This window comes from Galleria mellonella, unplaced genomic scaffold (assembly GCF_026898425.1).
Source record: "Galleria mellonella isolate WM207_F2 unplaced genomic scaffold, CSIRO_AGI_GalMel_v1 utg121, whole genome shotgun sequence".
Taxonomy (NCBI): domain Eukaryota; kingdom Metazoa; phylum Arthropoda; class Insecta; order Lepidoptera; family Pyralidae; genus Galleria; species Galleria mellonella.
The window spans coordinates 1,487,032-1,513,812 of NW_026441983.1; the positions used below are offsets into that span (position 1 = coordinate 1,487,032).

Genomic DNA, 26,781 nt, shown 5'->3' on the forward strand with positions numbered 1-26,781 from the left:
ATGCATATAAAACACGAATTTATATTTTAATTGATTTTACAATTATTTATAATCATGATACTTAAATAAAGAGTAATAAAATTGTAAGAACACGTGGTCTCACTGACCTGTTTACTCGAATTCGGCCCTATAATATATGATATTAAAAATTGTTATTTGGACGGGGTAACACTTCTTGTCCAACCGTTGAATAGAGCGGAGCTTCCTAACGTATCAAGAGTGAACAAGTAAACCACGTGGTCCTTATATAAAATATATCACAATTATTGTTAATGGAAATCCTAAAGAAACTATAGTTCAATAAGTGTCAATGGATTAATAGAAGGAGGAAATTTCTATTATATTACTTAGTTATATACTAATTAAAATAAGTAAATATATGATTTAATAGTATGGTGTCTAAATTAAATGCGCTAAGTGAACTTGTGCTTTATTTCTATTTATTACTAAGAGGCTTACAAACTTTATATTGCTAAAGAATATATCACATACGTGTAAAGTTAGTATTACATGGTACCCCACATATCATATTATATATATATTAAATATTATAAATAATAATACCTTTTTGAGACGCGCATTGCCGAACTTGAAAAAACCTCTTTAATCCCCTTTTTAAAAACACCACGCTGTAGTTTTTTGAGGAAACCTCGGCTAGCAGCTCATTCCATAACCTGTGTTCTTGAGGGGAAACATTTCTGAAACTGCGTTGTACGTGACCATTTTGGCTGTAGGATATGAGGGTGAACTCCCTGTCGATGGCGAGCCCTACGATGGTAGAAAGTAGCCGTGGGCATCATACTAAATAATTCCTCTAAGCACAATCCGTTATACAAGCGGTAGAATACGCAGAGTGAGGCAAAATCTCTCTTAAGACTTAAGGGTTAGATACCGCTTGTAAGCCTGGGATCATCGACAATTCTCGTAGCTTGCTGTTGCACCGAGTCGAAGGGTTCAAGCCGGTATTTATCTGTTCCCACCTATAAGTGACAGCAATACTCTACATGGGGCCGGATTTCCAATTTGTAGAGCATTAATCGCTGATCCGGCGAGAAGTAATGCTTCACTCTATTAAGGACACAGAGTTTTTTGGATGCCAGCTTTACCATATCTTCGAGGTGGCAATAAAACGATACGTCACTAGAGATGTCGACACCAAGGATCAATGCTTTTAAAGATGTTAAGAGACATGCCTTGGAACTGTGGAGCCACAGCAAATGGTTCTTTTAGCGGTGTGCGTGTTCACCGCTAAAAAAACCATTTGCTGTGGCTTGTGTTTAAGTGAGGTTAAACTGAACTAAGTTTTGTCATCCCCAATCAGAGACTCCAGTTAACGTTCTTGTTTTGAATCAAAGCTTTTTGTATTTATTTGAATTCAGACACTGTTCACGAGGGGGGAAAGGGATTGTTAGTAATGGAGACTTAGAATCCCATTGCTAGCAATATACCCAACCAGGTCGACCTCCTCGCGGTTCCCCCTAGAAACTATCATGCTTAATTCCTGATGAATTCATCATGATGGGCTAACTGGCCTGTTTTCATTCTCATCTCTCACCCTTCACTGGTGCTCCGCCAGCGTATCCCGTTAGCGCAGGCGGGGTTACCATTCCATTTTCACCCATCAAAAAAGACACTGTTCGCGATTGTCCTCCATGGTGGAACGAGGGACATTTGTACGACCCGTATAATGGGCATCCCCAGTGCTGTCATCCGCATAACAATGAATGTCAACTAAGGTTTGTATTGACTTGGTAATAAATGACAACGACTTGTTTAATAATTATTGGTTTGATTATAGAGACCGACATTAGTACAATGGTGATGACATATATATTGAGAGAGGACGCGACAATAGTGATACGCCATTCCATTAGTGATGTGACCTTAACTACTTAAATCTATATTCATAACAAGGTTAACAAATCATTAATATACAGCAGAAACGGCGTTGGGGAAAGCACAGAGCCCTGCGAGACGCCAGTGTTAATATCCATGTCATATGACATGTTCAATGCAGGGATCTAGACGGCAGAAAATGTTTGATAGGATCTTTTTAATTGATAACGCTGACGTAGTATCAGTGAGGGATGATAGGTGAGGATGAAAGCAGGTTAGTTAGCACCTCGTAAGGAAATAAAAGAATAACCAATATAGTTTCAAGGGGAGACAGCGTGGAGATCGATCTGATAGAGTATATTGCTAGCAATGACAATGCTAGACCCTACTACTAACACTCCCTTTCCCCCTGTTTAATAAGATTATGATAAACCACAAACGTTACAAATGCAAGACAAAAGTGGCGTCATTATTTTTCAAAAAAAAATAAAAAATATGAGGTCTAAATGAATTTTTATTAATAAATAAATATACAGATAGTTAGACTGTAAAATTCTGAACGAAACAGCATTAAGTTATATCAGCAAAAAGTGGCACAAATGTCTTTTCTACCCTGAGGAAACAAAATAATTTTCACTTATCAATAAGAAAAACTAATATTATACAATAGTAAATTGATCAAAACTGTCACGTTACGAGGGGAAGTCAAAAAGTTTGCGGAATGGAGTGGTTAGTGGAGGTTAGTTTACTCGTCCAAATAGTTACTTGTCAAGCACCTCATTAAGAGTACATATACCAAGTTTGAACGAAATCGAATCATTATCTTTTGAGTCATCGACCTGCAAACAAGTTAATCTGGAAGAAGTCAGTGAGTATAAAGAAAATTGAACACCACGCCATTATTAAGTTCAACCAAGCAAGGAAAATCCGTTCAGACGATTTTTCAAGAGCTGTTAGCAGTTAACGCGGACTCTGCCCCTGGTAAAACTATGGTTTAAAAGTGGCATGGTCTTTTCAAACAAGGAAGAGAGTTTATTGAAAATAACCCCCGCTCCGGCGGAGCTTTGTAGAGAAAGTAGGAAAGAAGTTATGGCCCGGATTGTTATTGGAGATGAGACCTAGGTTCACCACTATAAACCTGAGTAGAAACAAGAGTCGATGCAGTGGCATAAGAAAGGCACAACTTCTCCGAAGAAATTTAAAGCGTCACAATCGCCCAGAAAGATCATGACGACTGATGAAGAAGCTGTCAAGGAAAAAGGAAGAGGAAAGCTGTCAAAAGATACGGGTTTAAAAATTTAGACCACCCACCTTACAGACCAGACTTGGCCCCCAGCGACTATTATTTACTCCCAAAAGCGAAAAATGAGCTGAGTGGATAAAAATTGGAGACGATGAAGAAGTCAAGTCTGCAATTTCGGCTTACTTTGACAGCAAAGATAAATCTTTTTTTTTCGATGAGATAGACAAATTATTTGAGAGATCAGAAAAATGTATTAAAGTTGAGCGAGAATATACAGAGAATAAAAAATAGTTTCATGTTTAATTTCAACTCCCTTTCTCCTCATTCCGCGAACTTTTTGACTTCTCCACGTATACACACATCTACATATTATGTATAATGACATTATTACTTTGCACAATATATATATAATCGCGTGATATGTCAAACATAATGCTTGTTATTTAAGGTATTGCTATTTGTACCCCTGAACTTTATCTTGTCTTACAAATACTTATACCTACTTGAATTATACATTTAATAAAGCACGTCTTCAATATGTTTGAACACATGCCGTTGCAGTGTTGATATTCTTTTAAAACATTTATTACATACATCACAAGTATATGGCTTGTCACCGGTATGTATCGACAAATGCTGTTTTAAATACCATTTATGCCTAAAACATTTATTACATACATCACAACAATATGGTTTATCGCCAGTATGTATAATCAAATGCCGTTGCAATGTTGATTTTCGTTTAAAACATTTATTACATATATCACAACTATATGGCTTGTCACCAGTATGTATCGACAAATGCTGTTTTAAATCACATTTATGCCTAAAACATTTATTACATACATCACAAGTGTATGGTTTATCACCCGTATGTATCAACAAATGCTGTTGCAATGTTGATGTTCTGTTAAAATATTTATTACAAACATCACAACTATATAGCTTATCATCAGTATGTACCGACAAATGCTGTTTTAAATAACATTTATGCCTAAAACATTTATTACATATATCACAACTATATGGTTTATCACCCGTATGTATTAACAAATGTTGTGTTAAGTTTGCTTTCTGACTAAAACTTTTATTACATACATCACAACTATATGGCTTGTCACCAGTATGTATCGACAAATGCTGTTTTAAATGCCATTTATGCCTAAAACATTTATTACATATATCACAACTATATGGCTTGTCACCATTATGTATCGACAAATGCTGTTTTAAATAACATTTACGCCTAAAACATTTATTACATATATCACAACTATATGGTTTATCACCCGTATGTATTAACAAATGTTGTGTTAGGTTTGCTTTCTGACTAAAACTTTTATTACATACATCACAACTATATGGCTTGTCACCAGTATGTATCGACAAATGCTGTTTTAAATGCCATTTATGCCTAAAACATTTATTACATATATCACAACTATATGGCTTGTCACCAGTATGTATCGACAAATGCTGTTTTAAATGGCATTTATGCCTAAAACATTTATTACATATATCACAAATATATGGCTTCTCGCCTGTATGTATCAACAAATGCTGTTGCAATTTTGATTTTCTGTTAAAACATTTATTGCATACATCACAACTATATGGTTTATCAGTAGTATGTATCAAAACATGTCGTGTTAAACATGTTTTCTGACTAAAACATTTACTACATACATCACAACTATATGGCTTATCACCAGTATGTATCAACATATGCTGTTGCAATATTGATTTTCTGTTAAAACATTTACTACATACATCACAACTATATGGCTTATCACCCGTATGTATCAACAAATGCTGTTTTAAATACCATTTATGCCTAAAACATTTATTACATATATCACAACTATATGGCTTGTCACCAGTATGAATCAAAACGTGTTGTGTTAAATTTCTTTTCTCTCTAAAACATTTATTGCATACATCACAACTATATGGCTTCTCACCACTATGCAACAACAAATGTCGCTGCAATACTGACTTTTGGTTAAAACTTTTATTACATACATCACAAGTATATGGCTTGTCATCAGTATGTATTAGCAAATGCTGTTGCAATGTTGATTTTCGTTTAAAACATTTACTGCATACATCACAACTATATGGCTTCTCGCCAGTATGTATCAACATATGCTGTTGTAATATTGATTTTTGGTTAAAACATTTACTACATACATCACAACAATATGGCTTATCACCAGTGTGTATCAACAAATGCCGTTGTAATGTTGATTTTTGTCTAAAACATTTATTACATACATCACAATTATATGACTTATCACCAGTATGTGTTAACATATGCCTTTGGAACATTGATTTTCTTTTAAAACATTTGTTACATACATCACAACTATATGGTTTATCAATAGTATGTATCAAAACATGTCGTGTTAAAAATTCTTCCTGACTAAAACATCGATTACAAATATCACAACTATATGGCTTCGCAACTCTATGTATCAACAAATGCTGTTGCAATGTTGATTTTCTGTTAAAATATTTACTACATACATCACAACTGTATCGAGTCGTCCGCTGTTTGGTGTTGTCGGAGACATGCAAATTCTTACTTTGTGTATTGTCCATAGCCTTGTTTGATCTGCCATGTACCCTGGACACTGCGAATACATATGATCTGTTTAGCTGTAAGTTTTTATTATACGATAGCCATGCTGAGGCAGTTTAATTATAGTTAGACTGCTCATATACAGATCGATGTTCTTTGACCCTTCATGGACTTCTAGTACGACAGTTCTGAGGTCGCGTGGCGTCTATTAAAGAGGATACCCTCTGACCGTGTTGTGATATCATAAACACAAATTTTGGAATTTTCTATACATTTTACGTCTCCAGGTCGAGTCTCTTGTACGTGCCACTACCACAAGTGGTCGTAAACACAATAACTAATTGCCAGAGAAGGAAAGTAAAACAGAATAGGAAGATTACTGCAGGTTTAAGTCTACGAATAATATGTATCGGTCTAGTGGCCGGTATTACCTTTGTTATTATCGAGTCGGAGAAATAAAGCACACACAAAATGCACAAGGAATAAAATGCACAATATGTCGGGCAAGTCAGCAGTATAGTAAGATTCGAGAGAAAAGAAATCTTTGCTCTAAGAATAGGTAGGAAACTCTTTTACAGATATGTATACGTTAGTGATTTGACCAGGAACTTGTATCTACCCTACAGAAATTTTTATCAATGAAGGTTTGTGTATGCGTTGCGGATTTTTAAGTATTGCTAATATAAGGGAGGTATTTAATTATAATTGCTTGTAATTTTTTTTTAATAGTAATAAAAAATAAATATTCATTCTATTATATCCATAGTAATATTTTTTAATCATTTTATCACTATTGTGATATAGGGACAATGTACATGTTTAATTAATTAAAAATCGTCATAGATTTAGTGCATTGCTCGTGATCATGTGGCAACCCCATGCCCTATTGTCGTTGTATATCATTCTTTTTCAATTTATACCTATTTATATACACTTTTTATATCTCTTCCTGCTTTTAATCAGTTTTATTTGTCGTATTGGATATTAGATGTTTGTATTTTGTACATCGGATCATAGCTGCATGCTAGAGCTTACTCGGAACAACCGTTTATTTATTTATTTTTATTTTATTTATTAGGCGCACATAACAGAAGTTTACAAATACAAACTTAAATTATAATATGCAAGTACATAATGTATTGATCAGGTAAACTTGCCACAACATGTGCGCACAGCACGATCCAATAATAATAAATCCAAAAATAATGCGACTGCGACGAAGCCATTAGGTTGCAACTATTAATGAATAATTTAAACATAAAAATAAATATAAATATAAATATAAAGAAAGTTAAATAAAAAACAAAACAAAATTATTTAAGAAATTTCTAAATATTACATTATTTTATATAATTGTCTGCGAAATTGATAATAACTGAGTCCAAATATGTCGAAGTCATTTTGATGAGCGTCATTATATGATCTACACATATTCGCTATAGGGTTATTTAAAGAAATATTTGGTACTTTGCTAGATATTGGACTGTAGTACTACAATGGAGATTCTTTGTATCAACAACAAAATATACTTCACAGTTATCAGCCATATCCATTCCTAAACTTGGAAAAATAAATATTGGGCGGTATGGTCATTTTAACGTATAATTAATAGGTATTTATTACATAAATTTCAATTTTTATAGTTTTATTTATTTTTTTAATATGGTTATATTTATCGATAGACTGTGTTTACTTCTATTTAAGGTTTTTTACATACATGCTATTACGGTAGATTGTAATTGCATGAGATTTTTAAGGAACTATTTATGATACGGAAGATCTATTCACCCCGTATATATTTAGCTGTCAATATAGTGTAGTGACAGGGTAGTCGAATAATAAATATCATCAATAAAATGTAGGTACATAAAGATGAGATGATGACAGCAGACGGCGTGTGTGGAGAGGTGGAGTAAGGAAAGTTATCAAGTGGTTTAAACTGACCTAATTGAGTTTCGTTATTATAATACTAGTGTACAGAAACAGTATTTAAATGTTATCGGCATTAGTAAGTCACTGTTTTTTTTTTTTTTGATGGGTGAAAATGGTTTGGTAACTCCGCCCGCGCTAACGGGATACGCTGGCAGAGCACCAGTGAAGGGAGATAGATGAGAATGAAAACAGGTCAGTTAGCCCATCATGATGAATTCATCAGGAATTAAACATGATAGTTTCCAGGGGGAACCGCGAGGAGGTCGACCTGGTTGGGTTTATTGCTAGCAATGGGATTCTCAGTCTCCATTACTAACAATCCCTTCCCCCCAGTAGGTCACTGTTAAACAAGTTCTCCAATCTTAAGTGATTTTAGTTGATTACATACCGGAGGAGTAAGTTCAGACTTACAAATTGATATACCTAATTAACAGTTACATGGAATAGATAATATCACAGTTAATAACGATATGTCTTCATTGTTGTAGCCTAAGGACATGCCCTTGATTGAATCCTGAAGTTATACTTTAATTATCCCCGAGGATAGCCGTGGTTTGGTTTTGGCAGAGTTCCGCAGCAACATAAAAACTCTCCTGGCGCCAAAAATTTGTTTTAGTCCAACATAGATTTAAGTTGTGGTTTAATTTAAGTTATTATATATATATATATATATATATATATATATATATATAACCAACAAATGTTCCTTTTATTTGCAAGATAACCCGTAACAGGATCCGACAGGATAAGATACAATATTCGAAATACATGTTTTAAATTGGGTTGTTTATAAAGGATTATGTTCATGTTGACAGGTGTTAAAAAAAATGGATAATAACAAACAATGCCAGTAACATTTTATTTTTCTGGCAAATCTGTACCTTCAGACACATTGTTTTTCATAATTAAAGAAATATAGATTTTTATAATATCCAATTATTGATAATTAATCTTTTTCAGAGAAAACTAATGTACCTAACATACATATTATATTACAATTATATTATCTTTCAGGTATTGCATGAAAGTTGAAAGACAAGGCTGATTGTGGTAGCAACATTATGTGACTTATCAAGAGTCAACATAAAATCAAGACAAATTTCAAGTCAATGATAATGATAATTTTAAAAAAATTTTATTGTCAACTGAAATACAATCAGATGTGCATTCCAGCGAGTGTTCTACTATACATCTAGAATCACTAATTGTTGATACAACGGCTGCGATAGAGCAGGTGTCTGGTGAAGTTCAGGCATGCCATATGTCTGTGAATTTATATGTAAAACATACAATGTAATAAGGACACTACTTGTAAAGAAATATTTTTGGCGTCGGGACCCGCATGCAATGTTAACCTTAATTTATTTAACAAGACAAAAAGACAAATACATACGTATAAATACACTAGAATGAAGTAATGTAAAAGTTTTCTTTGTTAAAGCATTACCTAATTATATAAGGATTTCTTTTATTTCTATAATTAGGTAAATAGAGTCCCTGTCATCTCGTCGCCTTGTGGTTAACTGTCGTTAACTGTCCACTGCTAAACACAGTCTCTCCCATAAAGGGGGTTTTGCTAGTAATTGCTACAATTAGCAGGCGCTGCTACCCATCCCTCCACCGTAAGTTCACTTGATGGCCTCTTACGATACCTATGAGGAAAAGGGGTGACTTTTATACCACTGAGGTGACAATCAAGCATACGGCCCACCTGATGGTAAATGGTTGCCGTAGCTTATGAACATCTGCAATAACAGGGGTATTACGCGCGTATAAGATATCTTTTTAATTATATTATTTTTCTAAACTTAAGAAATAAGAGAAATTAAGTCTTATAGATATTGTACTGTGATATATTATGTACTTCGAGAGCGAAGTACATTTCAGAATGGCCGTGTTAGATATATATTTTAAATTATATCAATTTTCTTAAACATATTGTGTCGAAATGTGTACCTTACCTTATATAAAATATATCACAATTATTGTTAATGGAAATCCTAAAGAAACTATAGTTCAATAAGTGTCAATGGATTAATAGAAGGAGGAAATTTCTATTATATTACTTAGTTATATACTAATTAAAATAAGTAAATATATGATTTAATAGTATGGTGTCTAAATTAAATGCACTAAGTGAACTTGTGCTTTATTTCTATTTATTACTAAGAGGCTTACAAACTTTATATTGCTAAAGAATATATCACATACGTGTAAAGTTACTATTACGTGGTACCCCACATATCATATTATATATATATATTAAATATTATAAATAATAATACCTTTTTGAGACGCGCATTGCCGAACTTGAAAAAACCTCTTTAATCCCCTTTTTAAAAACACCACGCTGTAGTTTTTTGAGGAAACCTCGGCTAGCAGCTCATTCCATAACCTGTGTTCTTGAGGGGAAACATTTCTGAAACTGCGTTGTACGTGACCATTTTGGCTGTAGGATATGAGGGTGAACTCCCTGTCGATGGCGAGCCCTACGATGGTAGAAAGTAGCCGTGGGCATCATACTAAATAATTCCTCTAAGCACAATCCGTTATACAAGCGGTAGAATACGCAGAGTGAGGCAAAATCTCTCTTAAGACTTAAGGGTTAGATACCGCTTGTAAGCCTGGGATCATCGACAATTCTCGTAGCTTGCTGTTGCACCGAGTCGAAGGGTTCAAGCCGGTATTTATCTGTTCCCACCTATAAGTGACAGCAATACTCTACATGGGGCCGGATTTGCAATTTGTAGAGCATTAATCGCTGATCCGGCGTAAAGTAATGCTTCACTCTATTAAGCACACAGAGTTTTTTGGATGCCGGCTTTACCATATCTTCGAGGTGGCAATAAAACGATACGTCACTAGAGATGTCGACACCAAGGATCAATGCTTTTAAAGATGTTAAGAGACGTGCCTTGGAACTGTGGAGCCACAGCAAATGGTTCTTTTAGCGGTGTGCGTGTTCACCGCTAAAAAAACCATTTGCTGTGGCTTGTGTTTAAGTGAGGTTAAACTGAACTAAGTTTTGTCATCCCCAATCAGAGACTCCAGTTAACGTTCTTGTTTTGAATCAAAGCTTTTTGTATTTATTTGAATTCAGACACTGTTCACGAGGGGGGAAAGGGATTGTTAGTAATGGAGACTCAGAATCCCATTGCTAGCAATATACCCAACCAGGTCGACCTCCTCGCGGTTCCCCCTGGAAACTATCATGGTTAATTCCTGATGAATTCATCATGATGGGCTAACTGACCTGTTTTCATTCTCATCTCTCACCCTTCACTGGTGCTCCGCCAGCGTATCCCGTTAGCGCAGGCGGGGTTACCATTCCATTTTCACCCATCAAAAAAGACACTGTTCGCGATTGTCCTCCATGGTGGAACGAGGGACATTTGTACGACCCGTATAATGGGCATCCCCAGTGCTGTCATCCGCATAACAATGAATGTCAACTAAGGTTTGTATTGACTTGGTAATAAATGACAACGACTTGTTTAATAATTATTGGTTTGATTATAGAGACCGACATTAGTACAATGGTGATGACATATATATTGAGAGAGGACGCGACAATAGTGATACGCCATTCCATTAGTGATGTGACCTTAACTACTTAAATCTATATTCATAACAAGGTTAACAAATCATTAATATACAGCAGAAACGGCGTTGGGGAATGCACAGAGCCCTGCGAGACGCCAGTGTTAATATCCATGTGATATGACATGTTCAATGCAGGGATCTAGACGGCAGAAAATGTTTGATAGGATCTTTTTAATTGGTAACGCTGACGTAGTATCAGTGAGGGATGATAGGTGAGGATGAAAGCAGGTTAGTTAGCACCTCGTAAGGAAATAAAAAAATAACCAATATAGTTTCAAGGGGAGACAGCGTGGAGATCGATCTGATAGAGTATATTGCTAACAATGACAATGCTAGACCCTACTACTAACACTTCCTTTCTCCCTGTTTAATAAGATTATGATAAGCCACAAACGTTACAAATGCAAGACAAAAGTGTGGTCATTATTTTTCAAAAAAAAATAAAAAATATGAGGTCTAAATGAATTTTTATTTATAAATTATTACATTTGTTAATAAATAAATATACAGATAGTTAGATTGTAAAATTCTGAACGAAACAGCATTAAGTCATATCAGCAAAAAGTGGCACAAATGTCTTTTCTACCCTGAGGAAACAAAATAATTTTCACTTATCAATAAGAAAAACTAATATTATACAATAGTAAATTGATCAAAACTGTCACGTTACGAGGGGAAGTCAAAAAGTTTGCGAAATGGAGTGGTTAGTGGAGGTTAGTTTACTCGTCCAAATAGTCACTTGTCAAGCACCTCATTAAGAGTACATATACCAAGTTTGAACCAAATCGAATCATTATCTTTTGAGTCATCGACCTGCAAACAAGTTAATCTGGAAGAAGTCAATGAGTATGAAGAAAATTGAACACCACGCCATTATTAAGTTCAACCAAGCAAGGAAAATCCGCTCAGACGATTTTTCAAGAGCTGTTAGCAGTTAACGCGGACTCTGCCCCTGGTAAAACCATGGTTTAAAAGTGGCATGGTCTTTTCAAACAAGGAAGAGAGTTTATTGAAAATGACCCCCGCTCCGGCGGAGCTTTGTAGAGAAAGTAGGAAAAAAGTAATGGCCAGGATTGTTACTGGAGATGAGACCTAGGTTCAACACTATAAACCTGAGTAGAAACAAGAGTCGATGCAGTGGCATAAGAAAGGCACAACTTCTCCGAAGAAATTTAAAGCGTCACAATCGCCCAGAAAGATTATGACGACTGATGAAGAAGCTGTCAAGGAAAAAAGAAGAGGAAAGCTGTCAAAAGATACGAGTTTAAAAATTTAGACCACCCACCTTACAGACCAGACTTGGCCCCCAGCGACTATTATTTACTCCCAAAAGTGAAAAATGAGCTGAGTGGATAAAAATTGGAGACGATGAAGAAGTCAATTCTGCAATTTCGGCTTACTTTGACAGCAAAGATAAATCTTTTTTTTTTTCGATGATATAGACAAATTATTTGAGAGATCAGAAAAATGTATTAAAGTTGAGCGAGAATATACAGAGAATGAAAAATAGTTTCATGTTTAATTTCAACTCCCTTTCTCCTCATTCCGCGAACTTTTTGACTTCTCCACGTATACACACATCTACATATTATGTATAATGACATTATTACTTTCCACAATATATATATATATATATATATATATATATATATATATATATATATACAATCGCGTGATATGTCAAACATAATGCTTGTTATTTAAGGTATTGCTATTTGTACCCCTGAACTTTATCTTGTCTTACAAATACTTATACCTACTTGAATTATACATTTAATACAGCACGTCTTCAATATGTTTGAATACATGCCGTTGCAGTGTTGATATTCTTTTAAAACATTTATTACATACATCACAAGTATATGGCTTATCACCGGTATGTATCGACAAATGCCGTTGCAATGTTGATGTATTTCTGAAACATTTATTACATACATTACAACTATATAGCTTATCATCAGTATGTATCGACAAATGCTGTTTTAAATACCATTTATACCTAAAACATTTATTACATATATCACAACTATATGGTTTATCACCCGTATGTATTAACAAATGTTGTGTTAAGTTTGCTTTCTGACTAAAACTTTTATTACATACATCACAACTATATGGCTTGTCACCAGTATGTATCGACAAATGCTGTTTTAAATGACATTTATGCCTAAAACATTTATTACATATATCACAACTATATGGTTTATCACCCGTATGTATTAACAAATGTTGTGTTAAGTTTGCTTTCTGACTAAAACTTTTATTACATACATCACAACTATATGGCTTGTCACCAGTATGTATCGACAAATGCTGTTTTAAATCACATTTATGCCTAAAACATTTATTACATATATCACAACTATATGGTTTATCACCCGTATGTATTAACAAATGTTTTGTTAGGTTTGCTTTCTGACTAAAACTTTTATTACATACATCACAACTATATGGCTTGTCACCAGTATGTATCGACAAATGCTGTTTTAAATGCCATTTATGCCTAAAACATTTATTACATATATCACAACTATATGGCTTGTCACCAGTATGCATCGACAAATGCTGTTTTAAATGCCATTTATGCCTAAAACATTTATTACATATATCACAAATATATGGCTTCTCGCCTGTATGTATCAACAAATGCTGTTGCAATTTTGATTTTCTGTTAAAACATTTATTGCATACATCACAACTATATGGTTTATCAGTAGTATGTATCAAAACATGTCGTGTTAAACATGTTTTCTGACTAAAACATTTACTACATACATCACAACTATATGGCTTATCACCAGTATGTATCAACATATGCTGTTGCAATATTGATTTTCTGTTAAAACATTTACTACATACATCACAACTATATGGCTTATCACCCGTATGTATCAACAAATGCTGTTTTAAATACCATTTATGCCTAAAACATTTATTACATATATCACAACTATATGGCTTGTCACCAGAATGAATCAAAACGTGTTGTGTTAAATTTCTTTTCTCTCTAAAACATTTATTGCATACATCACAACTATATGGCTTCTCACCACTATGCAACAACAAATGTCGCTGCAATACTGACTTTTGGTTAAAACTTTTATTACATACATCACAAGTATATGGCTTGTCACCAGTATGTTTTAGCAAATGCTGTTGCAATGTTGATTTTCGTTTAAAACATTTACTGCATACATCACAACTATATGGCTTCTCGCCTGCATGTATCAACAAATGCTTTTGCAATGTTGATTTTCTGTTAAAATATTTATTACATACATCACAATTATATGGTTTATCAGTAGTATGTATCAAAACATGTCGTGTTAAATGTGTTTTCTGACTAAAACATTTACTACATACACTACAACTATATGGCTTATCACCAGTATGTATCAACATATGCTGTTGTAATATTGATTTTTGGTTAAAACATTTACTACATACATCACAACAATATGGCTTATCACCAGTATGTATCAACAAATGCCGTTGTAATGTTGATTTTTGTCTAAAACATTTGTTACATACATCACAACTATATGGTTTATCAGTAGTATGTATCAAAACATGTCGTGTTAAAAATGCTTCCTGACTAAAACATCGATTACAAATATCACAACTATATGGCTTCGCAACTCTATGTATCAACAAATGCTGTTGCAATGTTGATTTTCTGTTAAAATATTTACTACATACATCACAACTGTATCGAGTCGTCCGCTGTTTGGTGTTTTCGGAGATCTGCAAATTCTTACTTTGTGTATTGTCCATAGCCTTGTTTGATCTGCCATGTACCCTGGACACTGCGAATACATATAATCTGTTTAGCTGTAAGTTTTTATTATATGATAGCCATGCTGAAGCAGTTTAATTATAGTTAGACTGCTCATATACAGATCGATGTTCTTTGACCCTTCATGGACTTCTAGTACGACAATTCTGAGGTCGCGTGGCGTCTATTAAAGAGGATACCCTCTGACCGTGTTGTGATATCATAAACACAAATTTTGAAATTTTCTATACATTTTACGTCTCCAGGTCGAGTCTCTTGTACGTGCCACTACCACAAGTGGTCGTAAACACAATAACCAATTGCCAGAGAAGCAAGTAAAACAGAATAGGAAGATTACTGCAGGTTTAAGTCTACGAATAATATGTATCGGTCTAGTGGCCGGTATTACCTTTGTTATTATCGAGTCGGAGAAATAAAGCACACACAAAATGCACAAGGAATAAAATGCACAATATGTCGGGCAAGTCAGCAGTATAGTAAGATTCGAGAGAAAAGAAATCTTTGCTCTAAGAATAGGTAGGAAACTCTTGTTCGTACGTTAGTGATTTGACCAAGAGCTTGTATCTACCCTACAGAAATTTTTGTCAATGAAGAAGGTTTGTGTATGCGTTGCGGATTTTTAAGTATTGCTAATATAAGGGAGGTATTTAATTATAATTGCTTGTAATTTTTTTTTAATAGTAATAAAAAATAAATATTCATTCTATTATATCCATAGTAATATTTTTTAATCATTTTATCACTATTGTGATATAGGGACAATGTACATGTTTAATTAATTAAAAATCGTCATAGATTTAGTGCATTGCTCGTGATCATGTGGCAACCCCATGCCCTATTGTCGTTGTATATCATTCTTTTTCAATTTATACCTATTTATATACACTTTTTATATCTCTTCCTGCTTTTAATCAGTTTTATTTGTCGTATTGGATATTAGATGTTTGTATTTTGTACATCGGATCATAGCTGCATGCTAGAGCTTACTCGGAACAACCGTTTATTTATTTATTTTTATTTTATTTATTAGGCGCACATAACAGAAGTTTACAAATACAAACTTAAATTATAATATGCAAGTACATAATGTATTGATCAGGTAAACTTGCCACAACATGTGCGCACAGTATGATCCAATAATAATAAATCCAAAAATAATGCGACTGCGACGAAGCCATTAGGTTGCAACTATTAATGAATAATTTAAACATAAAAATAAATATAAATATAAATATAAAGAAAGTTAAATAAAAAACAAAACAAAATTATTTAAGAAATTTCTAAATATTACATTATTTTATATAATTGTCTGCGAAATTGATAATAACTGAGTCCAAATATGTCGAAGTCATTTTGATGAGCGTCATTATATGATCTACACATATTCGCTATAGGGTTATTTAAAGAAATATTTGGTACTTTGCTAGATATTGGACTGTAGTACTACAATGGAGATTCTTTGTATCAACAACAAAATATACTTCACAGTTATCAGCCATATCCATTCCTAAACTTGGAAAAATAAATATTGGGCGGTATGGTCATTTTAACGTATAATTAATAGGTATTTATTACATAAATTTCAATTTTTATAGTTTTATTTATTTTTTTAATATGGTTATATTTATCGATAGACTGTGTTTACTTCTATTTAAGGTTTTTTACATACATGCTATTACCGTAGATTGTAATTGCATGAGATTTTTAAGGAACTATTTATGATACGGAAGATCTATTCACCCCGTATATATTTAGCTGTCAATATAGTGTAGTGACAGGGTAGTCGAATAATAAATATCATCAATAAAATGTAGGTACATAGAGATATATATATATATAAACCAATAAATGTTCCTTTTATTTGCAAGATAACCCGTAACAGGATCCGACAGGATAGATTACAATATTCGAAATACATGTTATAAATTTTGTAAAGGATTATGTTCATGTTGACAGGTGTAAGAAAAAAAAATGGATAATAACAAACAATGTCAGTAACATTTTATTTTTCTGGGAAATCAATATCTTCAGACAAATAGGTTTTCATAAATTCCAAATTTCCTAATTTCATATAATACCTGAAAGACAAAATAATTATATAGTGTAAGTATGTTAGGTACATTAGTTTTCTCTGAAATATATTAATTATCAATAATCAGATATTACAAAAAAAAATCCTATTTCATTAATTATAACAGCTAATTTGTCTAAAGTTACTGATTTCCCAGAAAAATAAAATGTTATTGGCTATTTCCATTTTATTCTCACACCTGTCAACATGAACATAATTCTTTACAACCAACTCAATTTAAAACACGTGTTTCGATTATTGTATCCTATGCGTCTATGTAAAATACCTTAAATAGAAGTAAACACAAAACTTTGTCTATTGATAAAAATAACCATGTTATTAAAAAAAATATTTAAAACTATACGATGGTATAAAAATTTAATTTTATGTAATAATTACCTAACAATTATACGCTAAAATGACAATACCGCCCAATATTTGTTTTTCCAAGTTTAGGAATAGATGTGGTTGATAACAGTATAGTACTACATTTTGTTGTTAATTTGAGTAATTTTGATTGTAGTACTATGACCTAATAATATATAATATCCACCAAAGTACCAATAAACGGTTGTCATGAGTAAGCTCTAGCTACAACTATGATTCGATATACAAAATACAAACATTGGATATTCAATACGAGAAATAAATGATAAAAAGTAGGAAAAGAATTTAAAAGTATATATAAAGTAAAATAAGAATTTATATTAAATGACAGCATGGCGTGGGGTTGCCACATGATCACAAACAATGCACCAAATTCCAAGACAATTGTTAGAGTATTAAATAATTACATTGTACCTATATCACAATAGCAATGAAATGTCTAAAAAATGTGACTATGAATTAAAAGGATATTTTAGTTTTTTTATTAGTAAAAATGTTTACAAACAATTATAATTCAATATTAGTACCTCCCTTTTACTTTATATGTATTTTTAAGTAGCAATACTTAAAAATCCGCAACGTACACATGAGCATATTCATTGCTAAAAAATTCTGTAGGGTAGATACAGACACACATATCTGTACAAGAGTTTCCTAACTATCCTTAGACCAAAGATTTCGATTTTAGATATAGTCATTGCTTGTCCAATCTTACTACATTGCTAACTTGTTCGACATATTGTACTGTTTATTCCTTGTGCATTTTGTGTGTGCTTTATTTCTTCGACTCGATAATAACAAAGGTAATACCGGCCACTAGACCGATACATGTTATTTGTAGACTTAAACCTGCGGCAGTTACCTATTCTGTTATATTTTCCTTCTCTGACAATCGGTTGTTATTTTTCATATGTATAACAGGTCATATGTATTTCCAGTGTCCACAGTGCATGACAGATCAAACATGGCTACGAGCAATAAACAAGGTGAAAATTTGCATGTCTCCCACAACACCAAACAGCAGACGATTACACACCATGAAAAGCGTCCAGACTGCTGCACAGTTATGAATACCACACAGGAACCGTTGATTGAACAAGATGATTTTCAGCATGATACTGATGGAGCGGGAGTTGTAAAGACAAAGTGTGTTGACGTCACTGAAGAATCGGAAGCTAATCAAATAATATGCTGTGATGAGGGAAATGATCTCTTGAAGTCCTATGAGGATAATGAAGTAAAGAGTGAGTCGGTTATAGGGCCCACAATTGCACAAGGAGTGACCATCTTTGGAGCTACTGAATATTCAAAACCTGGTTGTGAACGAGATCTTAACAATGAGGATAAGGAGCATAATGTTTTTAAATTTGAACACCAGAAAAGAAGAATATCATGTGATAAAGTTCATTCATGTGAGGTATGCAGTAAGACATTCGAGACCTACAATACACTGAAATACCATATGACAGTCCATACTGAACAGGAAATATATTCGTCTAATGAAAAGCCATATAGTTTTGACATTTAAGACAACATGTTTTAATACATACTAATGGTAAACTATATTGTTGTGATGTATGTAATAAATGTTTTAGTTATAAATGTTATTTAAAACAGCATTTGTTGATACATAGTGGTGAGAAGCCATATAGTTGTGATGTATGTAGTAAATGTTTTAACAAAAAATCAACATTGCAACGACATATGTTGATACATACTGGTGATAAGCCATATAGTTGTGATATTTGTAGTAAATGTTTTAGTCAAAAGGCACATTTAACACAACATTATTTAATACATACTGGTGATAAGCCATATAGTTGTGATGTATGTAATAAATGTTTTAAACTAAAATCAACATTGCAACGGCATATGTTGATACATACAGATGACAAACCATATAGTTGTGATGTATGTAGTAAATGTTTTAAACTAAAATCAACATTGCAACAGCATTTTCTGATACATACTGATGAGAAGCCATATGGTTGTAATAAATGTAGTAAATGTTTTAAACTAAAATCAACATTGCAACAGCATTTTCTGATACATACTGGTGAGAAGCCATATGGTTGTAATAAATGTAGTAAATGTTTTAAACTAAAATCAACATTGCAACAGCATTTTCTGATACATACTGGTAAGAAGCCATATAGTTGTAATGTATGTAGTAAATGTGTCAACCAAAAATTTACATTGCAACGACATATGTTGATACATACAGGTAATAAGCCATATAGTTGTGATGTATGTAGTAAATGTTTTAAACTAAAATCAACATTGCAACGGCATATATTGATACATACAGATGACAAACCATATAGTTGTGATGTATGTAGTAAATGTTTTAAACTAAAATCAACATTGCAACAGCATTTTCTGATACATACTGGTAAGAAGCCATATAGTTGTAATGTATGTAGTAAATGTTTTAACCAAAAATCAACATTGCAACGACATATGTTGATACATACAGGTGATAAGCCATATAGTTGTGATGTATGTAATAAATTTTGTAGGCAAAAATCAACATTGCAACGGCATTTGTCGAAACATACTGATGACAAGCCTTATTAAACGTATAATTCATGTAGATGTTAGTATTTATAAGAGAAGATAAAGTTCAGAGGTACAAACAGCGACAGATTTTTTTTGTGCCTACCACATAGCAGTGCCACCGTGGAAAGTTTATTTTCAGCTATAAATATTACGAAAATCAAATTACGCAACAGAATATCGACTATTAAAGAAGTATTACATACTAATTTCCAAATAAACGATTGCTACTCATGTGACGCCACGGAAAGAGACATGAAGAAATTTAACAAAAATATTTATGAAATGAGTATGAAAATACTGAAGATGAGGCAATTGAGAATGAACGTGGAAAATAATTTTACTTTGATTTTTTTAATTATATTGTGATTATTAATATAACAATGTATGTGAGTCCTGGTAACTAAGAAAATTTATTATTGTTTTAATTATATGAATAAAGTATGAAATGTGCCTTTTTCTACCAGATATTACAAAAAATTCATACTTCCTTAATTATGGCAGCTAATTTGACTAAAATTACTGATTTCCCAGAAAAATAAAATGTTATTGACTGCTTCCATTTTTTTTTTTCTCACACCTGTCAACGTGAACATAATCCTTTACAACCAACTCAATTTAAAACATGTATTTCGATTATCGTATCCTATGCGACTACGTAAAATACCTTAAATAGAAATAAACACAATACTTTGTCTAAAAATTTAAATTTATGTAATAATTACCCATCAATTATACGCTAAAATGACAATACCGCCCAATATTTGTTTTTCCAAGTTTAGGAATGGATATGGTTGATAACTGTATAGTACATTTTGTTGTTTTTTTTTACAACGCAGGGGGCAAACGAACATGCGGCTCACCTGATGGTAAGTGACTGCCGCCGCCCATGATCACTCACGGCACCAGCGGCATTGCAGGTGTGCTGCTGGCCTTTTAAAAAGGAATTTACTCTTTTGTTGAAGGTTATATTGTCGTATCGGTTCGGAAATACTGCTGCTGGAAGTTGATTCCAAAGAATGGTTGTGCGTGGAAGAAAGTGCCTTGAAAAACACACGGTAGAAGATCCACTAACAAAACAAGACACTAGACACTAGACACTAGACACTAGACACTAGACACTAGACACTAGACACTAGACACTAGACACTAGACACTAGACACTAGACACTAGACACTAGACACTAGACACTAGACACTAGATACTCAGACACTAGACACTCAGACACTAGGCACTAGACACTTGACACTCAGACACTCATACACTAGACACTCAGACACTAGAAACTCAGGCACTAGACACTCAGACACTAGACACTCAGACACTAGACACTCAGACACTAGCCACTAGACACACAGACACTAGACACTGGTCACTCAGACACTAGACACTTGACACTCAGACACTAGACACTCAGACACTAGACACTAGACACTAGATACTGGACACTCAGACACTCAGACACTAGACACTCAGGCACTAGACACTAGACACTAGATACTGGACACTCAGACACTAGACACTAAACACTAGACACTCAGACACTAGACACTCAGACACTAGACACTCAGACACTAGACACTCAGACACTAGACACTCAGACACTAGACACTCAGACACTAGACACTCAGATACTAGACACTTGACACTCAGACACTAGACACTAGACACTATACACTAGACACTAGACACTAGATACTCAGACACTAGACACTCAGACACTAGGCACTAGACACTTGACACTCAGACACTCATACACTAGACACTCAGACACTAGAAACTCAGGCACTAGACACTCAGACACTAGACACTCAGACACACAGACACTAGACACTCAGACACTAGACACTCAGACACTAGACACTCAAACACTAGCCACTAGACACACAGACACTAGACACTGGACACTCAGACACTAGACACTTGACACTCAGACACTAGACACTCAGACACTAGACACTAGACACTAGACACTAGACACTAGATACTGGACACTCAGACACTCAGACACTAGACACTCAGGCACTAGACACTAGACACTAAACACTAGACACTCAGACACTAGACACTCAGACACTAGACACTCAGACACTAGACACTCAGACACTAGACACTCAGACACTAGCCACTAGACACACAGACACTAGACACTGGTCACTCAGACACTAGACACTTGACACTCAGACACTAGACACTCAGACACTAGACACTAGACACTAGATACTGGACACTCAGACACTCAGACACTAGACACTCAGGCACTAGACACTAGACACTAGATACTGGACACTCAGACACTAGACACTAAACACTAGACACTCAGACACTAGACACTCAGACACTAGACACTCAGACACTAGAAACTCAGGCACTAGACACTCAGACACTAGACACTCAGACACACAGACACTAGACACTCAGACACTAGACACTCAGACACTAGACACTCAAACACTAGCCACTAGACACACAGACACTAGACACTGGACACTCAGACACTAGACACTTGACACTCAGACACTAGACACTCAGACACTAGACACTAGACACTAGATACTGGACACTCAGACACTCAGACACTAGACACTCAGGCACTAGACACTAGACACTAAACACTAGACACTCAGACACTAGACACTCAGACACTAGACACTCAGACACTAGACACTCAGACACTAGACACTCAGACACTAGCCACTAGACACACAGACACTAGACACTGGTCACTCAGACACTAGACACTTGACACTCAGACACTAGACACTCAGACACTAGACACTAGACACTAGATACTGGACACTCAGACACTCAGACACTAGACACTCAGGCACTAGACACTAGACACTAGATACTGGACACTCAGACACTAGACACTAAACACTAGACACTCAGACACTAGACACTCAGACACTAGACACTCAGACACTAGACACTCAGACACTAGACACTCAGACACTAGACACTCAGATACTAGACACTTGACACTCAGACACTAGACACTAGACACTATACACTAGACACTAGACACTAGATACTCAGACACTAGACACTCAGACACTAGACACTAGACACTAGACACTAGACACTAGACACTAGACACTAGACACTAGACACTAGACACTATACACTCAGACACTAGACACTCAGACACACAGACACTAGACACTCAGACACTCATACACTAGACACTCAGATACTAGACACTCAGACACTAGACACTCAAACACTAGCCACTAGACACACAGACACTAGACACTGGACACTCAGACACTAGACGCTTGACACTCAGACACTAGACACTCAGACACTAGACACTCAGATACTAGACACTTGACACTCAGACACTAGACACTAGACACTATACACTAGACACTAGACACTAGATACTCAGACACTAGACACTCAGACACTAGGCACTAGACACTTGACACTCAGACACTCATACACTAGACACTCAGACACTAGAAACTCAGACACACAGACACTAGACACTCAGACACTCATACACTAGACACTCAGATACTAGACACTCAGACACTAGACACTCAGACACTAGCCACTAGACACACAGACACTAGACACTTGACACTCAGACACTAGGCACTCAGACACTAGACACTAGACACTAGACACTAGACACTAGACACTAGACACTAGACACTAGACACTAGACACTATACACTAGACACTAGACACTAGATACTCAGACACTAGACACTCAGACACTAGGCACTAGACACTTGACACTCAGACACTCATACACTAGACACTCAGACACTAGAAACTCAGGCACTAGACACTCAGACACTAGACACTCAGACACACAGACACTAGACACTCAGACACTCATACACTAGACACTCAGATACTAGACACTCAGACACTAGACACTCAGACACTAGCCACTAGACACACAGACACTAGACACTGGACACTCAGACACTAGACACTCAGACACTAGACACTCAGACACTAGACACTCAGATACTAGACACTTGACACTCAGACACTAGACACTAGATACTGGACACTCAGACACTAGACACTAGACACTCAGGCACTAGACACTAGACACTAGATACTGGACACTCAGACACTAGACACTAGACACTAGACACTAGACACTAAACACTAGACACTCAGACACTAGACACTCAGACACTAGACACTCAGATACTAGACACTTGACACTCAGACACTAGACACTAGACACTATACACTAGACACTAGACACTAGATACTCAGACACTAGACACTCAGACACTAGGCACTAGACACTTGACACTCAGACACTCATACACTAGACACTCAGACACTAGAAACTCAGACACACAGACACTAGACACTCAGACACTCATACACTAGACACTCAGATACTAGACACTCAGACACTAGACACTCAGACACTAGCCACTAGACACACAGACACTAGACACTTGACACTCAGACACTAGACACTCAGACACTAGACACTAGACACTAGACACTAGACACTAGACACTAGACACTAGACACTAGACACTAGACACTATACACTAGACACTAGACACTAGATACTCAGACACTAGACACTCAGACACTAGGCACTAGACACTTGACACTCAGACACTCATACACTAGACACTCAGACACTAGAAACTCAGGCACTAGACACTCAGACACTAGACACTCAGACACACAGACACTAGACACTCAGACACTCATACACTAGACACTCAGATACTAGACACTCAGACACTAGACACTCAGACACTAGCCACTAGACACACAGACACTAGACACTGGACACTCAGACACTAGACACTCAGACACTAGACACTCAGACACTAGACACTCAGATACTAGACACTTGACACTCAGACACTAGACACTAGATACTGGACACTCAGACACTAGACACTAGACACTCAGGCACTAGACACTAGACACTAGATACTGGACACTCAGACACTAGACACTAGACACTAGACACTAAACACTAGACACTCAGACACTAGACACTCAGACACTAGACACTCAGATACTAGACACTTGACACTCAGACACTAGACACTAGACACTATACACTAGACACTCAGACACTAGACACTCAGATACTAGACACTTGACACTCAGACACTAGACACTAGACACTAGACACTATACACTAGACACTAGACACTAGATACTCAGACACTAGACACTCAGACACTAGGCACTAGACACTTGACACTCAGACACTCATACACTAGACACTCAGACACTAGAAACTCAGGCACTAGACACTCAGACACTAGACACTCAGACACACAGACACTAGACACTCAGACACTAGACACTAGACACTAGACACTAGACACTAGACACTAGACACTAGACACACAGACACTAGACATTTGACACTCAGACACTAGACACTAGACACTAGATACTGGACACTCAGACACTAGACACTAGACACTAGACACTATACACTAGACACTAAACACTAAACACTAGACACTAGACACTAGATACTCAGACACTAGACACTAGATACTCAGACACTAGACACTAGACACTAGATACTGGACACTCAGACACTAGACACTAGACACTAGACACTAGACACTAGACACTAGACACTAGACACTAGACACTATACACTAGACACTAGACACTAGATACTCAGGCACTAGACACTCGGACACTAGGCACTAGAAACTAGACACTAGATACTCAGGCACTAGACACTTGACACTTACTCGTCCAGATGTTTGGGATGAAACTTTAGTTTGTGGCGGGTTGTACGGTGGTGAAAATCAGCAGCAGGTATCAATCCGAACAATTCCTCAGAACACTCCCCATGATAAATTCGGTAGTAGATGCACAGAGATGCAACATCTCTGCGCAGTTTCAGTGGGTCAAGTCGGACAGTAAGGCGTTGACTATGAATAATTCGAGCCGCCCGACTTTGAATGCGGTCTAACGGAAGGAGTTGGTACTGTGGCGCTCCTGCCCATAGGTGAGAACAGTATTCCATATGCGGCCTGACTTGAGCTTTATATAATTTCAGACGGTGTTCTGGCATGAAATACCGTCTCACCCTATTGAGCACTCCTAACTTTTTGGAAGCTATCTTATAGCCTTCTCCTCCAGATGACCGCAAAACTGGACGTCGCAAGATATATCAACGCCCAGAATTCTTAGACTCGACTTTTTATCAAGGGAAGTGCCCTGAAAGTGAGGAGATACGACAAACGGCGTCTTTTATGCGGTGAACGCGCAGACTTGTGTCTTCTTAGGGTTAAATTGGACAAGATTTTGTTTACCCCAGATCGAAATTTGATGGAGTGATGTTTCGATTTCAAACACAAGTCTGTTCCGGCACTAATCAGTATGTGCCCGCGAGATCTTTGCATGACCGCAATGCGTTCAAATTGCATAGCGATGAATATCACTGATCTGTAACATATCATTGATATGCAGAAGAAACAGAGTCGGAGATAGTACACAGCCTTGCGGGACACCAGCATTCACAGGTTTTAAATCAGAGCATGCTCCGTCGATTACGACCTTAATGCTACGTTCCTTGAGAAAGCTGGCGACCCAAGTGCACAGTCTTGCAGGCAACCCAAATGAAGATAGCTTTGAAAGCAGCGTTCTATGCCACACCCGATCAAAGGCTTTCGCAATATCCAGACTAACAACTAAGGCCTCTCCCTTACTCTCGATTGCCACTGCCCATCGGTGCGTCAAGTAAGCTAAAACATCACCGGCCGAACGTCCCTGTCGAAAGCCGTACTGGCGCTCACAG

The 26,781-nt window shown here is 35.7% G+C and overlaps 4 protein-coding genes across 4 annotated transcripts; 2 read left to right on the forward strand and 2 right to left on the reverse strand.

The window, feature by feature from the left end:
- Nucleotides 1-2,372: 2,372 nt before the first annotated feature.
- On the reverse strand, nt 2,373-6,286 carry LOC128201644 (zinc finger protein 836-like). Its single transcript, XM_052899230.1, has 2 exons — nt 6,092-6,286; nt 2,373-5,712 (listed from the first exon to the last, which is right to left on the reverse strand). The coding sequence occupies exon 2, from the start codon at nt 5,678-5,680 to the stop codon at nt 3,596-3,598; it is 2,085 nt and encodes a 694-aa protein (XP_052755190.1). The 5' UTR covers nt 5,681-5,712; nt 6,092-6,286; the 3' UTR covers nt 2,373-3,595.
- A 6,534-nt stretch (nt 6,287-12,820) lies between these two features.
- On the reverse strand, nt 12,821-15,563 carry LOC128201648 (gastrula zinc finger protein XlCGF26.1-like). Its single transcript, XM_052899238.1, has 2 exons — nt 15,380-15,563; nt 12,821-15,001 (listed from the first exon to the last, which is right to left on the reverse strand). Exon 2 carries the CDS (start codon nt 14,967-14,969, stop codon nt 12,969-12,971), a length of 2,001 nt encoding a protein of 666 aa, XP_052755198.1. The 5' UTR covers nt 14,970-15,001; nt 15,380-15,563; the 3' UTR covers nt 12,821-12,968.
- Nucleotides 15,564-18,081: 2,518 nt separating this feature from the next.
- On the forward strand, nt 18,082-19,049 carry LOC116413163 (uncharacterized). The gene is made up of 2 exons (XM_052899381.1): nt 18,082-18,252; nt 18,388-19,049. Exon 2 carries the CDS (start codon nt 18,414-18,416, stop codon nt 18,975-18,977), a length of 564 nt encoding a protein of 187 aa, XP_052755341.1. The 5' UTR covers nt 18,082-18,252; nt 18,388-18,413; the 3' UTR covers nt 18,978-19,049.
- Nucleotides 19,050-19,321: 272 nt separating this feature from the next.
- LOC128201330 (gastrula zinc finger protein XlCGF71.1-like) lies at nt 19,322-20,329 on the forward strand. The gene has a single exon (XM_052898008.1). It carries the CDS (start codon nt 19,322-19,324, stop codon nt 20,024-20,026), a length of 705 nt encoding a protein of 234 aa, XP_052753968.1. The 3' UTR covers nt 20,027-20,329.
- The last annotated feature ends 6,452 nt before the right edge of the window (nt 20,330-26,781 follow it).

Coding starts and splice junctions, on each gene's coding strand:
- LOC128201648 (XM_052899238.1), bottom strand. CDS start 14,969: ATGGACAATACACAAAGTAAGAATTTGCAGATCTCCGAAAACACCAAA.
- LOC128201330 (XM_052898008.1), top strand. CDS start 19,322: ATGTTGATACATACAGATGACAAACCATATAGTTGTGATGTATGTAGT.
- LOC116413163 (XM_052899381.1), top strand. CDS start 18,414: ATGGCTACGAGCAATAAACAAGGTGAAAATTTGCATGTCTCCCACAAC.
- LOC128201644 (XM_052899230.1), bottom strand. CDS start 5,680: ATGGACAATACACAAAGTAAGAATTTGCATGTCTCCGACAACACCAAA.